General features: G+C 42.3%; 1 protein-coding gene across 12 annotated transcripts in view; it reads right to left on the reverse strand.

Annotated features, from left to right (window-relative positions):
* Window positions 1-369: 369 nt before the first annotated feature.
* TBC1D32 (TBC1 domain family member 32) overlaps window positions 370-17,154 on the reverse strand; it is a 199,474-nt gene continuing 182,689 nt past the window's right edge. For 8 of the 12 annotated variants that reach the window (XM_043510889.1, XM_038396853.2, XM_038396852.2 and 5 more), the window contains 2 exons: window positions 15,198-15,386; window positions 370-695 (listed from right to left, as the gene is read on the reverse strand). In XM_043510889.1, coding sequence (XP_043366824.1) covers window positions 591-695; window positions 15,198-15,386 — 294 coding nt within the window. In that variant the 3' untranslated portion in view covers window positions 370-590. Of the gene's footprint in view, window positions 696-15,197; window positions 15,387-15,820; window positions 16,015-17,154 lie in introns of those variants that run through there. The other 4 variants (XM_043510892.1, XM_038396855.2, XM_038396854.2 and 1 more) reach the window with 2 other exon arrangements.

A 17,154-nucleotide genomic window follows, 5' to 3' on the forward strand; every position in this document is an offset into this window, starting at 1 on the left:
TTATGGTATAGACATATTTTTAAAATCATTATGGCTGAGGGCAGTATCAATCCCTTGTTCCACTTGGATGTAACTATTCCTCGTCAGCCAAACCACAAGGTCAGATCAGCTGCACACTGAAAAGCTGCTTTGCTTTTGCTCATCCCCATTCACATAAATACAGGATACCCAAGTGATTATTCTCAGTACTGCTTCTTATTGCCAGACCTGTGCAGAATTTTAAAGTTTTAGGTAAGATGGTGTGAGTAGGAGATGACCAAAATGTATTAGTTTGGGAACAGCTTCCAGAGAATACAAACAAGACCCCTAAGTTAGCTAAGGGCAGATTTTCAAGCAATCTACCAAATAAAAATAAGGCAATACATTCAGTATAGCTGGAAAAATTATTTATTTTTCAGTTGATCCAGTTCAGATGATGTCCCCTTGAAAAACTTATATTCTGAAAACCTTTATTATTGATTTTAATGTATGTATATTTCCACAGCATGACTTTTTATGGAGACTGATATAAAACAATCAGCATTCCCTTTCAGAACTTAACTAAAGCTTGAAGATGAAATGCTTGTTTGCTTGATCTATGTGCTCTGCATTCAAATGTTCCTCATGTCTCTCAACAGCACTGGCCTGTAGGTTGCCTCCAAGCTTTTCATGTATTCTAAATAATCACTCACTCGAAATCTATGGAGTGCTTCTTCCTGCACAAATACACACAAAAAATTATTAGTTATGAAAGAAGATGCACTATTACAGTGTAATGAATTTTAGATGTTTGAAGGTAGCTTATTTTACTTTTGCATGTCACTGCCTTGGTGTTTTATGGTGCAAACAGATACTTTATTATCTTTTGTTTAAAAGTGAAAAATCAGTGTGCTCATGTTCAGACAGCTCTTCCTAATTAGAAATTTGATAACAAATGGCTTTTTCTGACTGAACCCATTTCTTCACTCTTAGGAGGGCATGCCATTTGATGATTTCAAGGAATACAAAATAAGCCTTAAATAGCAAATGACAGGTTACAAAAACAGTCTTTTCTCAAAGTGTATACGAGCTCTGGAAGCCCTAAGGTTGTTAATGTGCTAGGTATAATGAATAGGTTCCCAGTACATTGATCCATTCTTTTTGCTAACAGCCAGCTAGGAGAATAGCACTGGTTATATATTTTAAAAACCAATTATGAACACTGATCTTCAAAGTATGCTCTTTTAAAGCAGGCTAAGATACTTTTGCTTCATTGTCATTGTAAACAACGATGAACATTCTATAAAGCTCTGGATTTCATGTCCATATTTAACAGGGCAAAATAAGTCTGACCGCAAAAAAGACAATCAGGCCAAATCCTTCCATGGGACTGACAAGGTAGACATGGGAGAAGAATGCTGGCAGATGTATCATCTGCAAAAAGAAACCAAGAGTAGAGCTGGATTCAAAAGGGAAACCAAGAAAAAACTCTCTGGTACACTTTGATACTCCTTTGAGCAGGAACAACCTGTGTGCTGACCATCTGCTGAGCAGTGTTACTGCTAAAGCAGCATATGCTGTAACAAGCATTTAGGAGCTAGACAGTGCTCTAGGGCACATGGTATACAGGCTGGTGCATTAGCTGAGCATCTCCCCTAACTAGCAGTCTGCTGAGCTTAGAGTGACCAGATGTCCTGATTTTATAGGGACAGTCCTGATATTCAGGGTCTTGTCTTATATAGGCACCTATTACCTCCCAATCTCTGTCCTGATTTTTCACACTTGCTATCTGGTCACCCAAGCTGAGCTCATGGAGCACAATTTCCTACCTTCGGAAAGTCTGCTCATCCCTTTTTGAATGAGGGTCTGAGGACGTCCCTACCCTTTTCCTCTTCTCCTCACAAGTGCAAACAAGGGCACAATTTTGTCCTATTTTGGGGAATCTTTTTTGCATATCTGGAATGGGAGAGGATTGATTACACTAGGCATTGGAGGAAAAAGAGCATGTGGTAGGAGGAGTTAACTCCCGTTTTCAGGCAGCCAAGTTTGTATTGATTAAATGTGTGTATGCTCTATAATGTATGTTTAATAAAAATAAAATAAAATAATTGCATATGTTATTAATTATTCCAGCTAGTGTTTATTTCAGCTATCTTTAAAACAGTCTGCAAAATTGTTCTGAGTTCCTCTGCATATTTTATGTAAGGGAGAATAAGAAACCAATTAAAGTATCTACTGACCACATAGAAGAGAAAGAAGGTGCTACTTCATGGCCATATTTGACTTTGAAAATAAAACGGTTCCTGAGTTAGTTAAACTCCTTTTACATTCCCAAGTAGGAACCCACTTAGTTCCTTAAAAAGACGAAAGAAAAGGTACCTGATATATTGCCTCTCCAGATCCACATTATAGAACCTCTTTGTTGCATGACAAGACCCATGAAACATCCTAAAGCAGTTTGACTATTAGAGGATGCACACACATCAATACAAAGAACCAACATATTGGTAAAAGCTGACCAACTGTGATTACAAAGGCCCCATCCCTGTAACCATTCCCAGTTCCCCTCTGCTTCATCTAAACTAGCTATAATACACCACAGATTTAGAAAAGGATGGAGAGTAAATGTGGATTTGCAGAGGCAGTGGGCTAGAGTACCCAGTCCCTCATGTGATGGATGGAAATAGGAAAGGTACAAGGAGTTTTGCCCCAGCCCCCATGCAAGGACCAGTGATAAATCACAGACCTTGCACTTAAGGAAGCACCACAAGACCTGTTGATTCTAGTAGTTCTGGGGCTGCGAGATACCTCAAAGAGAGAAGAGACATAGCCTTCCCCAACAACATGCTGGCCAGTGGATCAGCTAGACACAGAGAAAGGAAAATGCTGTACTATCCTAAGGGAAAGTGCAGCATGCACAATCCCCAAGTGCTCGCTGGAGACACAATCCCTCTCAAAGCTCTCAGCTTCATAATGCCCCCCCGAATACAGTTTTATAATTATACAATCTTCTGGAGAATTCCAGTTACTAAGTACACTTTGTTTCTTCCTGAAGAACTCCACTGTAGGCAATGGCAAACAGAAGCCATTCCCGGGGGAGGGTTAAGGAATGTTTAACTCAAGAAGGCTGCCTGCTCAAACAAACATCCAATTTAGCTTCAGAATCAGAGAACATTGCTGAATAAAAGTGTAAATTTAACCCCAAATGGTGATTTGAAGCCTTACAAATCTCAGACATACAGCAGCAGCCAATAAAGTCAACATCTGTCACAAGTTACTATAAACTGGTATCTTAGCTACTCAAGTTACTTCCTTGTCTAAATAGGGACAATAACCTCAGTATCTCAGATACCAATGTGTGATACATTCTTGGAAAACACTGATCTTCTAACAAAATGAACCTAATGTGGATATATTATGGAGACGAGCCTTGGAGGGGACTATTCCTCTGACAGAATGGACTCTAAATGGATCTATTTTAGGATTATGTATTGGAGCCCTTCCCCATAATAATCTCTGTCTTTCTGGAATGAACCTCAGCTAGCTAGATTTCAATTTAAGCCTCTCTGTTGGCTAGACTCTTTAAGGGATGCTCCTACGTGACGTCAAGTAGACAGAAAATGAAGCCTTATGTCCCAAGAGCCATAAACAGTAAATTGAACATTAGGGCCTATACCTGAAAAATTTGTTCCCCATATGACTGGGGAAGATTTGGGAAGGATTTGCACATCTTGCAAATGTAAAGAAACTGGAGTCCCTGAATCCTGGGAAGTAGGAGAGAGACTGATCAATATGAATGGCCTTGGTGTTAGGTTGCACCTAAAGAAGGGAAGATTTTCATAACAAAGGCTCTGATTCAACAGAGGTGGTTCTGGATGGATGAAGCAGAAATTAGTGTCTTGGAGCTGAGCAGCTATGCTTTGTCTCTAGATCTAAAAGCATACGTAGGAGCCAGAGAATCCTTCCAGTTTGGTGAGTGTTAGATCAAAGGGACCTCTCAAGAAACCTTCCTGATCTCATTGACAACTCCACAAATGGTGACTAGGGTCTTTAAAGGCATCAAATGCAAAACTTCCTCCCATACCTAACATACACATTGGCACTCTACATTAAACAGTGGCTAAATCCCTCATAATCAATAAAACTGAATGTACTGAACCACTTCACATCCCTAAACCACACCTGCAAAAAGAAATTCCCTGTTTGCCTAGATTTAGAGCTCTTCTTGAAAATCACTTTCATAGTGAAACGGAGTCTTGAGTACTACTTCTTTTTGAATAAAGATTCTAGGTTTCTTTCGCTAATCTATTCACATAGGTGGTAAGTATTTATGTTGGGACCTAGAATAAGTTAGTGGAAGACAAGGTTACTCACTTTGTGTAGTAACTGAGGTTCTTCAAGATGGTTGTCCCTGTCGGTGCTCCATTTTAGGTGCCCTGCGCTTGTAATTGGAGATTTGTGGTAGCAGTACCTGGTTGGGCTGTGCATGTGCTGTAGCCATCTCGTGCCACTCCGAGCAGTTACATAGTGGTGCACAGCCAATCGTCCCCATGTTCCTTCTCTACCTCAGATAATCGGCCTGAAATTCTGAAGTAGAGGGCAGGAGAGGGTAGTGGAGCACTCACAGGGACAACCATCTCAAAGAACCTCAGTTACTACACTAGATGAGTAACTTTCTCTTGTTCTTTGAGGAGTGTCCCTCTGGGTGCTCCACTTTAAGTGACTGTGGAGCATTGCCCCTCAGTAGAGGCGAGGGGCTTCAGAGTTGCTCTATTGATGGTGCATAACACAGTAATTCCAAAATGAGCATCTGACACTGATTGTTGTTCTAAGGCATAGTGTTTAATGAAAGTATGGACTGATGCCCAGGTAGCTGCTCTGCAAATATCAGTGACAGGGACGTTATTGAAAAGGGCCAAAGATGCTGCCATTGCTCTGGTGGAGTGTGTGCAAATTCCTGGAGAAGGTTGTAGATTGTTTTTTTGGTAGCACAAATGGATACATCCTGATATCCATTTGGATAGTCTCTGTTTTGAGATGGTTTGACCCATTGAGCAGTCTGTTATGGAAACAAATAGTCTAGATGATTTTCTAAATGTTTTTATTCTTTCAGTGTAGAAAGCTAATGCTCTGAGAACATCCAATGTGTGGAGTGAGGCCTCCTTTCCATCCATATGCGGCTTAGGAAAAAATACAGATAAGTAAATGGGTTGGTTTAAATGAAAGGGAGAGGTGACTTTATCTTTAAAGAATATTGTATAAGGTGGGTGTGCCATTAGGGCACCTAATTCTGCCACCCGTCTGGTGGACGTGATGGCAATGAGGAAAGCCCCCTTCATGGATAAGTGCAACAAAGAGCAAGTTGCAAGGGGTTCAAGAGGCTTTCCCACGAGTCCTCGTAGAACAAGGTTGAGGTCCCACATGGGTGTAGGGTTTATCATTGTGGGATAAGTGTTTTCAATGCCTTTAAGGAAGTGTTTAATCATCGGGTGAGTAAATATGGTGACCCCATCCACCTTTTTATGAAACGAGGTAATAACAGCCAAGTGTACTCTGATGGAGCTTGTGGATAGTTGGGGATTGGTCCTGCTTTGAGCAGGGGGTTGGACTAGATGACCTTCTGAGGTCCCTTCCAACCCTGATATTCTATGATTCTATGATAGTTTGCCATCTGATGCAAGTATAGGCACCATGCCTGTCTGGGCCATGTGGGCGCTATGAGAATGACCCTGGATTTATCCTGCTTGATCTAGTGAATGACTTGTCTTAGGAGTGGGGTCGGAGGAAAAACATACATCAGTGGTGCCTCCCATTTTATGAGAAGAGCATTGCCTAGGGAGTGGTATTCCAATCCTGCTCTGGAGCAATATTGTGGGCACTTGACATTCTGAGCTGTTTCAAATAGATCTATGGTGGGGAACCCCCATTGTTTTAATATGGATTTGAGAACTTCAGGATCCATCTATGACTCGTGGGTTTGTGAGAAATCCCTTCTTAGTACATCCGCTGTTGTATTCTGACATCCCGGCAGATAGGATGCCAATATCTCTATGTTGTTGGTGATGCACCATTTCCAAAGGCATATCATCTCTGTACATAGGGAGTATGAACATGCTCCCCCTTGGCAGTTTATATAAAACATGCATGCTATATTGTCCATGAAGATCTTGATTGTATTGTTCTTGATTAGAAGGAGAAAGTGATCACATGCATTTCGGACTGCCCTTAGTGCCAATAAGTTTATGTGTAGGTTGGACTCTGCTGGGGACCAGTAGCCTTGGATCATATTGTTGAGTAAATGTGCCCCCCAACCTATTAGGGAAACATCTGTCTTGATTGTCATGGTTGGAGTTCTTTATTGGAAAGGGACTCCTGAACAGATGTTCTTTGGTTGTGTTCACCATGTTAATGAGCCTTTTACTCTGCGTGGCATTATGAGGCACCTGTTGAGAGAGTGTTTGTGCGGTATATACACTGTTCGAAGCCAGGCCTGTAAGCATCTCATGTGGAGTCTGGCATGCTTAACAACAAATGTTGTTGCCGACTTGTGCCCCAAGAGTTGTAAACATGTTCTGGCGGATGTTTGTGGGCTTTCCCTCACCACTGAAATTAGGTTGATGAGGGTGAGGAAGCGTTGTTGGGGTAGCGTTACTATTGCTGTAAGACAGTTGAGACAAGCTCCTATGAATTCAAACTTTTGAACAGGACTTTTGCACATTTATTTGCAATCCTAGGTTTGTAAGGGTTATCGTGCTCTGTGTGGCATTTATTGCTTCTTGCCGTATTGGTGCGAGTATGAGGCAGTCGTCCAAGTATGGAAATATCATTACTCCATGTCTGCACAGGTTAGCTGCAATGACAGCAAGAACCTTGGAAAAAAAACCCTTGGGGCAGTGGAGAGGCCGAAGGGTAGTACTCTATGGTGGAAATGAATCACAGAATATCAGGGTTGGAAGGGACCTCAGGAGGTCATCTAGTCCAACCCCCGTTCAAAGAAGAACCAATCCCCAATTAAATCATCCCAGCCAGGGCTTTGTCAAGCCTGATCATGAAAACTTCTAAAGAAGGAGATTCCACCACCTCCCTAGCGAACACATTCCAGTGCTTCACTACCCTCCTAGTGAAAAAGTTTTTCCTAATATCCAACCTAAACCTCCCCCACTGCAACTTGAGACCATTACTTCTTGTTCTGTCATCTGCTACCACTGAGAACAGTCTAGATCCATCCTCTTTGGAACCCCCTTTCAGGTAGTTGAAAGCAGCTATCAAATCCCCCTTCAGTCTTCTCTTCCGCAGACTAAACAATCCCAGTTCCCTCAGCCTCTCCTCATAAGTCATGTGTTCCAGTCCCCTAATCATTTTTGTTGCCCTCCGCTGGACGCTTCCCAATTTTTCCACATCCTTCTTGTAGTGTGGGGCTCAAAACTGGACACAGTACTCCAGATGAGGCCTCACCAATGTCGAATAGAGGGGAACGATCACGTCCCTCGATCTGCTGGCAATGCCCCTACTTATACAGCCCAAAATGCCATTAGCCTTCTTGGCAACAAGGGCACACTGTTGACTCATATCCAGCTTCTCATCCACTGTAACCCCTAGGTCCTTTTCTGCAGAACTGCTGCCTAGCCATTCGGTCCCTAGTCTGTAGTAGTGCATGGGATTCTTCCGTCCTAAGTGCAGGACTCTGCACTTGTCTGTGTTGACCCTCATCAGATTTCTTTTGGCCCAATCCTCTAATTTGTCTAGGTCCTTCTGTATCCTACCCCACACTCCAGTGTATCTACCACTCCTCCCAGTTTAGTGTCATCTCCAAACTTGCTGAGGATGCAGTCCATGTCATCCTCCAGATCATTAATGAAGATATTGAAATGCTGTTTCCCTAGGATGAATTTCAGGAATCTTTTGTGTGATGGGTGGATAGTAATATGAACATAAGCATCCTGAAGGTCGAGGGCTGAGAGTCAATCTCCTTTCGCTAATGCTGGAATTATTGTGCTTAGAGTCACCATTTTGAAACATTGTGTTCTCAAGAATTTGTTGAGTTTTTGTAAATCCAGGATGGGTCTCCACCTAGTCGTCTTTTTCTGAGTTAGAAAGTAATGTGAATAAATACCTCTTCCTCTGTGTTGTAAGGTACAGGTTCCACGGCACCTAATTGTACAAGGTGGTTTATTTCCTGTTGTAACAGGTGCGTATGAGAGGCAATGGCGTATTAATGGCTAGGCCAACAAAGCCTAGGCCTAGGGCGGCAAATGTGCAGGGGTGGAAAATTTATAAAAGCAGCCAGAGGCTGCTTCCCTTGGCGCTGCTTCGCGCCCTCCGCTCCTGGCCCCGCCCCAACTCCACCCCTTCCCCACCCCCTCCCTGCCCCCTATTGGTCCCTTCCCCAAATCCCCGCCCCGGCCCCGCCTCCTCTCCTGAGTGTGCCGCGTTCCCCCCTCTTTCCACCCCCTTCGTGAATCTCTTTCGTGCACAAGCACTGGCAGGGAGCGGGGAGAAGCAGGACCCAGCATCGCACTCAGGGGAGGAGGCGGAGGCAGAGCGGAGGTGAGCTGGGGCAGGGAGCTGCTGTTAGGGGGGTGGCAATTATTTCAGGACCTACGGGCAACAAAATCATTAATCCGCCACTGGTGAGAGGGGTCCCTGAAGAGGGATGAGGACGGAGGGTGGGTAGGTGGGATAGAAATAAAGGGGATAGAGTAGCTCTTCTGGATAATCTCTGAAACTCATTTTTCTGTTGTGATGATGTTCCAGACTGGGTAGTACAGTGACAGATGGTCTCCGAATGGGTGTGGGACTGTTTCTGGTTCCAGAGTCAGAGAGTGTGGAGGTTTCTGCCCTCGACCACACCTTCAAAATAATCGTTTAGAGGTGGATTGTTGAGATGTCGAAGACTGATCTTGTTTCTGCTGATATCTGTTCTGTCTTTGTTTATGCTGTTGGTCACACTGTCTTTGGGACTAAGAGTATGGCATAGACTGGAATCTCGGATTTTAAAACCTGCTCAGTTTCTTTTTGTTTGCAGGTATGTAAATGCCACAGGTTTTTAAGGTTGCCCTTGAGTCTTTAAGGGTGTGTAATGAAACATTGGTTTTGTTTGCAAATAGTTTCCGCCCCTTGAAGGGTAAGTCCTCAACTGTTGCCTGGACCTCCCTTGGGAACCTGGAGAGGTGGAGCCCATGACCACAGATATCACAATGGATCATGCTGCTGTGTCTGCAGAGTCAAGGGAGGACTGGAGGGCCATCCTGGTGATGAGAGACCCTTCAGAAATGTTTGCCTTGTACTGTTCTTTTTTGTCATCTGATAAATTTTCAAAAAAAGTTGACATTTTGGCGAACAAATTGTGTGTATATTTGGCTAGCAGGGCACATAGTTGGCTATGAGGAGCTGAAGTGTACCTGAAGAATAAGCTTTTCACCTGAAAAGGTCTAGCCTTTTCCAGTCCTTATCATATGGGGTTGTTCGAGACTGGTGTTGTTTCCCCCTTTGGTTGACCGCCTCTACTACTAAGGAGTTTGGTGTGGGGTATGTAAATAGGAACTCAGCCCCTTTTGCTGGCATATTTTTGTCAGATCTTTTACATGAGGGTAGTACGGCAGCACGTGTCTGCCAGACTATTTTTGAAGGCTCCATGATTGCATCATTAATTGGCAGAGCTATCTTTGCCGATGGGGATGCCTGGAGTATGTTTGTGAGCTTGTGTTGGGCTTCTGGTAGCTGAGTCAATGAAATGTCCAGAGATTCAGCAACCCTTATGAAGAGGTCCTGAAAGGATTTGAAATCATCATGGTGTGTGTGTGGGGGGGTGGCATTATAGTTTTGTCTGGTGACAAAGATGAGAGGTGAGTAGGCAGCGAAGTGTCATGTTCGGCTGTGTCTTTAGGTTCCTCAGTGTCTTCCTCTTGTGTTTCTGAGGGTGTCGGGACAGCTGAGGAAGGAGACCAGGATGTTCTGGACTTAGGCAGGCTAGGGGGGATGTGGTTTTGAGCACTATACATTTCCCATAGATCCCAGTATGACCAGTATGGTGGGAATGATATGCGAGGTGGTGCCCATGGGTGACCCTACCATCCTCGTATATCTGCAAGTGTTTGATGATGAGATGGTCTTGGCTTGGGTGAGGAGTCGTGAAGAGTATTTATTACTGCATCATCCTCTACTTCCTCATCACCAACCACCTGCAGATATACAGTGAGGGGGCTGAGCTGCAAGGAGTAGTCAGCTGGCTTACTACTGATCTGGATGCGGTACCCTTGGTGCCAAGTAGAGGAGATTCAGGAATTAAGGCGACTATCAGGTCCACATGCCTCACGAATTGCTGTGGAACTGTGAGGCTTGGTGCCAGAGACGGCGTGGTGGACAGCCCGGAAGCATGAGCTGAAGCTGCCAGTGCCGAGGATTTAGAGCTGTGCAGCACAGATACAGCAGTGGCGCTATTGTAACGCTCAGTGCTGAGATTTTCTTCAGCTCCGTGAGTGCCAAGCTGGAAGATTTCACGTTAGTGTGTGAACCTCCATTACAGCTTGCTGGCATAGGGTCTTTAGCTCTTTGGGAACTCTCGGTGCCAGAGGTTCCCAGTGCCTCGTGGTCCAGTGCTCTTGGTGCCATCAGTACTGGGGCAGATTTTTCAACTGGAGATCGCTTTCTTTTAGGCGATTCTTGGTGTGGGGATGTCTGCAACTGCTTTTTGGTAGGCTTTCTAGGAGCAGGCTCCTTGGTAGCCATTGTTGAAGTGGAGCCCCTGTCAGAGGCTGCCGCTGGCAACCCTTGGCCAGAGGGTGACCTGAACTCAGGGTTGGAGGCTGGCTTGAGGGATTTCTCCATCATGAGGTGATTCAGTTGAAGATCCCTGGCTTTTCCTGTCCTAGATGTCAGTTTTCTGCAGTACAGGCACTTTTGAGTAAGGTGTGTCTCACCAAGGCAGCGGACACACTGAGCATGATCGTCAGAGACCAGTATGGAGAGTCTGCAAATCAGATAGCATTTAAAGCCAGGTGAGCTGGGCATGCTTGAGAGTCGGTCTCTTAGAGAGAGAAAAACAAGGGTAAACCCTGTTTGAGACTAAGACTGTATGCCTGCGAGAGAGGCAGGAGTAGATAGGGAAAATAAAGGAACTCTTTTTTTTAATTTTAAAGAAATTACAGTAATGCAAGGGGATAGGGGAACTAAGTACAACTAAGCTAACACTATCACTATGAACTAGCTATTATAAATCTTATCTGAGGTAAGAAAGGGTGCTGCTGATTGCTCTGACTCAAGCCAACGGAGGTAGAGAAGGAACTGGGGGACGGTTGGCTGTGCACCGCTATGTAACCATTCAGAACGGTGCAAGACGGCAACGGCGCATGCGAAGCCCAACTGGGCACTGCTACCACAAATCTCCGATTGCAAGCGCAGCGCATCAAGGCCCCTAAAGTGGAGCTCCCACAGGGAAACTCCTTGAAGAAGAACCCAGAGTTTTTTCCTTTCTTTTCAGTGATTGATGTACTGGCATCTGTCGTCTCCAGCTTTTTGATATAGACGGTTGAACAAATAAGGCCTCCTCCAAAAGGATAAAGTCTCTCTTGCTTCTTGCCTGCGCCACTTCCCTCAGCTCCCATTGGCCGGGAATGGCGAACTGCGGGCACTGGGAGCTGCGGGTGGCTGTGCCAGCGGACAGTCAATGTAAACAAACTGTCTGGATGGTTGATGTAAACAAATTGTCTCACAGCCCACCAGTGGATTACCTGACAGGCCGCATGTGGCTCGCGGGCTGCAGGTTGCCTACCACTGATCTACTTTATTATTTTATTAATTCAAGTTCAGCAATTTTATGGACTGTCAATAGGGTTAATTAGGTTTAATACCCATAATGCTGTTGGTCAATGATTAGTTTTCTTGAAATTTACAAGTCCAGGTTTGAGTTTTAACTTCTCAGTGCAGGGATTATCCACTTACTGTACTGAAACAGCATTCATAAAATGGAAGTCTAAAAGTTTCTGCATGCATAGTAATTGCAAAAGAAGTTGAATATACATTTTCCCATTTCTTTAGATGTGCTACATCTCCTCCATTTCTTATTAATAGGAGTCATTTGATATGTATAGAATCCCCAACCCTCTCTATCATATACAAAGATATGGTATAGTGCTTGATGGTTGTATATTTTATTTTTTTACCTGCTGCCACTTATATTTTCTAAAGGAAAGGATCATGATTTGTCAGCAAAAAATTATTTATCTTGCTTATAACCACCGCAGTCAGCAAAAAAAAAAAATATTTTGCTTATAACTATCACTGTCTTTCCATACTGACCTACCTTACTATTCCAGTTTAAAAAAAATTCTTTAAAATATGAGGACAATTTCATTTGCACATAAAAAAGAAGCTACAGACAAGCATTACATTCAGCACCAGATAATATTAACCCTAACTCTTAAAATTCTCTAAATAGTCACATGTACCCTTACAGGGTTCAAGAATCTTTTCCATTATACAATAAAAGAATAGGAGCTAAAATGTGAGAGAAATTTTTAAAGTACCTTAGTCCGATGATTTGCCCCTTCTCTAAAACCCTAACCACTTTCTTTATGTCTCTAAATAATAAGATGGACTGTTCCTGACATAAGATTTATTTTTTCTTTTGCCGCTCTCTTCCTCCTTTGTTGTCTTGGCATCTCCTTTTCTTTTCTTCATCCCTTTGACTTTCCCTCAAAGCACTTACAATCATACTCCCCTCCAAACACAAATCAGCACTGGATACCCAGTGTGGCATGCGGGTGGCACTTCTAGTGTATAAGAGAATCTTCATTTTATGAACACCAGTACTACAAATGATGAGTTATATGAACCATTTTTCCTGATTAAAAAAAATGATATAACAAAGGTGATGTTGATGATGAACAAGTCAACATCCCTTCACATTCTAATACCTTTAGTACACTTGAAATGCCTTGCCATGGTTTGAAAAACAAGAAAGCAATTACTCCTGACAGAATTCATATAGCCCCCACTTTTCTGTGCCCCCTGCACAGAAAAATGAAAAAAAAATCTGCCAGCAATACCTGGTTTTTCTGAGGTACCTCAACAGGAGCTAAAATTGTAAGGAAAAGATTGTGCCTGAAACTATTCCAAGTCAACCTATTTTTTGTTGACTTCCAAGTGTTTTGACTTTCAATGACACAGAGAATTCCAGTTATCGCCAAACTGGCCTTGAATTGCATAAGTGCTGTCTCAAATTCTGCAGATGAAGAGAGAAGTTTTTCACTGTACAATTTGATCCTTTCAAGCAGGAGAAAATCACTAAGTGACAAAAACTTGAAGGCTCCATTTTCTGTACTATAATTTAAATGAAAATACTGGATTGCACAGAAATGAGGGATAATGATTAGCAAAACTATACGACTTTCATGTGTGAAAGTCTGAGCAATTTAAAACAACACTCTCTCTTTTTTTTTTTTTCTTTTTGGTGTTCTATAATGTAATTTAAATGAAATTCCAGAATTATAACTGGAATGCAGGGTATTAGTTATTAACTCTTTGTTACTAACTTTCATCTGTTTAAGAAATGCTAAATAGTTATTATGACTTTTTTCTGTTTTGTAGTTGAAATAAATTACCCAAACAACTGAAACTGGTGTGAGTACATTGCATTATTTTGACAAATAAAATATGCAGAATTTTGAATTTTTTGGAGCAGAATCCCTCCAGGAGTAAGCAATACAGTACATCATACTGAAACTTATGTATCATACCTACTGTAATATTGTAAGACCCCTACAGTATAAGTAAATGACAAGTGAAAAAAGGATCATATTGTGAAGCTACCAAAGAAAAGAGACTTCAGTAAGGGTAAAAACTGGGGAAGCTGCTGTCTATTTCAACTAAGGTATTTAAAGGTATTATTCTCGACAGAATAAAGAAAGTGGTAGGGTCACAGTTTCAACAACAGGTATTGTTCAAACAAGAGAAATCATGTATAGATCAAATAGTAACCCTATGTGTCATCATAGAACTGCTGATCAAATGGCATTTACCACTTCATATTGATTTTATAGATTTCCAAAAAGCCATACAGAGGATAAAACTCTTTTATGGAAGTTGCTGTGCCATTATGGAAATTTCCCTTAGAAATATTTGAACATCATTCAGAGCTTTTATGAAAATATGACGTGCCAAGTAATACATAGAAGTGAACTGATTAAATCATTCAAGACTACTACAGGTGTCAGACAAGATTGTTTTATGTCACCTATGATCTTTTTTACTGGTAGGGGACTGGGTAATGAAAAAGACTACAGGATCAGATAATGGACTGTCACACAAGTTAACAGGACCTTGACTTTGCAGATGACATCAACTTGCTATACCATACCAACAGAGACATGAAAGCTCAAACGTACGATTGCCAGGCCTCTGCACAGTTAGTAAGGTTGAAAAATCAACACCAAGAAAACTAAAACCATGAGAATCAACACACAACACGAAACACCAACAGAAATTTCCGAGACTGACAAAGAAGTCTGCTATTTCAAATATCTTGGCAACACTGTAAGTACAATGGGTGAAACAGATGAAGACTTTAAAACCAGAAGAGTAAAAGCCAGACATACGTTTGTAACTCTAAAGCCAATCTGGAGAAACAGAAATCTTTCCCTCCAAACTAAACTTTGAATATATAACACCACTGTACAGTTGGTCTTACTATGTGGCACTGAAACTTGGAGACTTATTATGAGTATATTATTTAAATTCCACATTTTCATTAACAGCTGCCTTAGACAAATCCTCAATATCAGGTGGCCAGAAAGAAAGTCACAAACAAACAACTCTGGAGAATGACGAAACAGAAGCCAATAGGAAAGAAAATTACATTAAAAAATTGAGATGGCTAGGACATAAATGGAGGAAAGATCTGAATAACATAGCAATAGAGGCCCTGGACTGGAATTCCCAGGGGAAGAGACAATGAAGTAGACGAAGGATAACATGAAAATACACAAAAGAAGCAGAACTGAAAGCTATCAGAATGACATGGGAACAAGCTAAGAATGCAGCAGGAGATCAGCAAACATAGTAGGCAGGGTGAAGGCCCTTTGTTCCTCATGGAAAACAGACATGAGAGAGGGGGGAGAGAGAGGAATGAGACTAAAATAAAACCAATACTAGAAATTCAGTTGTTTGGCAAAATAGTATCTCTTTTCAGTCTGGAAAGTGTAGCTTTCCTCTAATCTGGTAATCTAAAGAAAAAACATTACTTTGAGAAAAACCTGTAGATCTTGGGTCTGTGTGTGCTGCAGAATATCTTGCTGAAGATGTTTGAACACAGATATACACATATAGATCTGATAATCAGGACCAAGGAAAATACATGTAGCAATGTAGTGACAGATCTCGCTCCAGTCCACGTAATTCCAGAAACACTGAGCTAGCCACTGCTGACAAATCTAGGGAAATATAAAAACAAATTCAATTTCTTACAGTAATTCACCGATAAATTAATAACTTTTCTATACCACAAACCCCTTTTCAACACCAAGACCATCCTATGCCCCCTTCTCATCCAGCCAGGATCTAGCCAGAACCCCTAAACAACCCATAGGTTGGTGGTCATGACTAACAGGCAGAGAACCCCGGCTTACTATATGCATTTAAAATGGATACACTATGTAGTTGGTATATTGAATAAAAAAATATTATTTACCAGAGTAACTGTGGTTCTTGAAGAGAGGCCTGTGTAGATCCCCACTCTTAAGAAAAGTGTGCCTCTAGTGCACAAACCCAAAAGTTTGTAGCAAGCAGTGTTGGTCTTAAATTCTTCCCTTGTACTGGGATGTAAGAGCATAAAAGAGGTGTGGCTCCCAATGCCCTTTAGTCATTCCCATATATTCAAGACTCCCTCACCTGACGCTCTAAAGAAGGTACACAGTGAGTTTGAATTCCTGTGGGCAACCATCTCAAAGAACTGCAGTTAGCACATGAAGGTCAGTAACCATTGTTCTCCTTTGAGAACTTCCCATATGGCTCACACCTCTTGGGAGGTTTAAAAGAACAAGTGACTCTCCAAGAGGTGGTCTGAGAAGGATAAGATCAAAAATAATTCAAAGCCAGCTACTGGCTTCAGACATGTTGGTCTCAATATTGTGTAGCTTGGAACAATGCAAAAGTGATACATAACAGTGCTGCCCTAACCAACAAAGTCAATCCAACAAAACAAACTGACCCATAAAGTGAAAAAACCTCCAGATTAAGTGTCCTAAACGTATTCTCTTCTTAACAACTATTGTTCTGCTAACAGGAAAAAGGGGTTTCGAAAAAGGATAATGAAGTGAGCTTTGAAGTTTGACCTCACTGCTTACGATAGTCAAAAAGAACTGAGGTGCAGGAGGGAGCATGATCCTCATTTGATATCATTCCTGAAATAATGCATGTTCAGCCCCAATTGACACTGCTATATAGAAGAACCCAATACATGTAATCCAGTAATGTACATCTATACAGGCAATTGGGATATTGTGTGCAGTTCTGGTCTCCCATGTTTAAGAAGAATGAATTCAAACTGGAACGGGTACAGAGAAGGGCTACTAGGATGATCTGAGGAATGGAAAACTTGTCTTGTGAAAGGAGACTCAAGGAGCTTGGCTTGTTTAGCCTAAGTAAAAGAAGGTTGAGGGGAGATATAGATTCATAGATTCATAGATACTAAGGTCAGAAGGGACCATTCTGATCATCTAGTCCGACCTCCTGCACAGCGCAGGCCACAGAATCTCACCCACCCACTCCTATGAAAAACCTCACCCATGTCTGAGCTATTGAAGTCCTTAAATCATGGTTCAAAGACTTCAAGGAGCAGAGAAGCCTCCCTCAAGTCAACCATGCTACAGAGGAAGGCGAAACATGTTATTACATGATGGCTTCATTTTAGAGATGCCAGCCAGCTGGACTTCTTCTCAGGCCATGGTGACCCTTCTCACGTACTCTCTCTCTCAATGCTAGCAGCTCAGAAGGAATCTGGCCCTCATCCGAAGGTTAGAAAGGCTCAGTGACTCTGCTGATATTAGCCCTAGCAGGATGGGACACATATGGCAGTTGGACTGGGAAGAATCAGAGCAAGGGGTTGGTTGTCCTCATGTCTGTTATGAAGATGCCGGGGCAGTGGGGGAAGAGGGTGAAGGGAAATATGCATAGGCTTCTGTGGCTGTGGAGCCAAATTGG

The sequence above is a fragment of the Dermochelys coriacea genome, chromosome 3 (assembly GCF_009764565.3).
Source record: "Dermochelys coriacea isolate rDerCor1 chromosome 3, rDerCor1.pri.v4, whole genome shotgun sequence".
Lineage (NCBI taxonomy): Eukaryota > Metazoa > Chordata > Testudines > Dermochelyidae > Dermochelys > Dermochelys coriacea.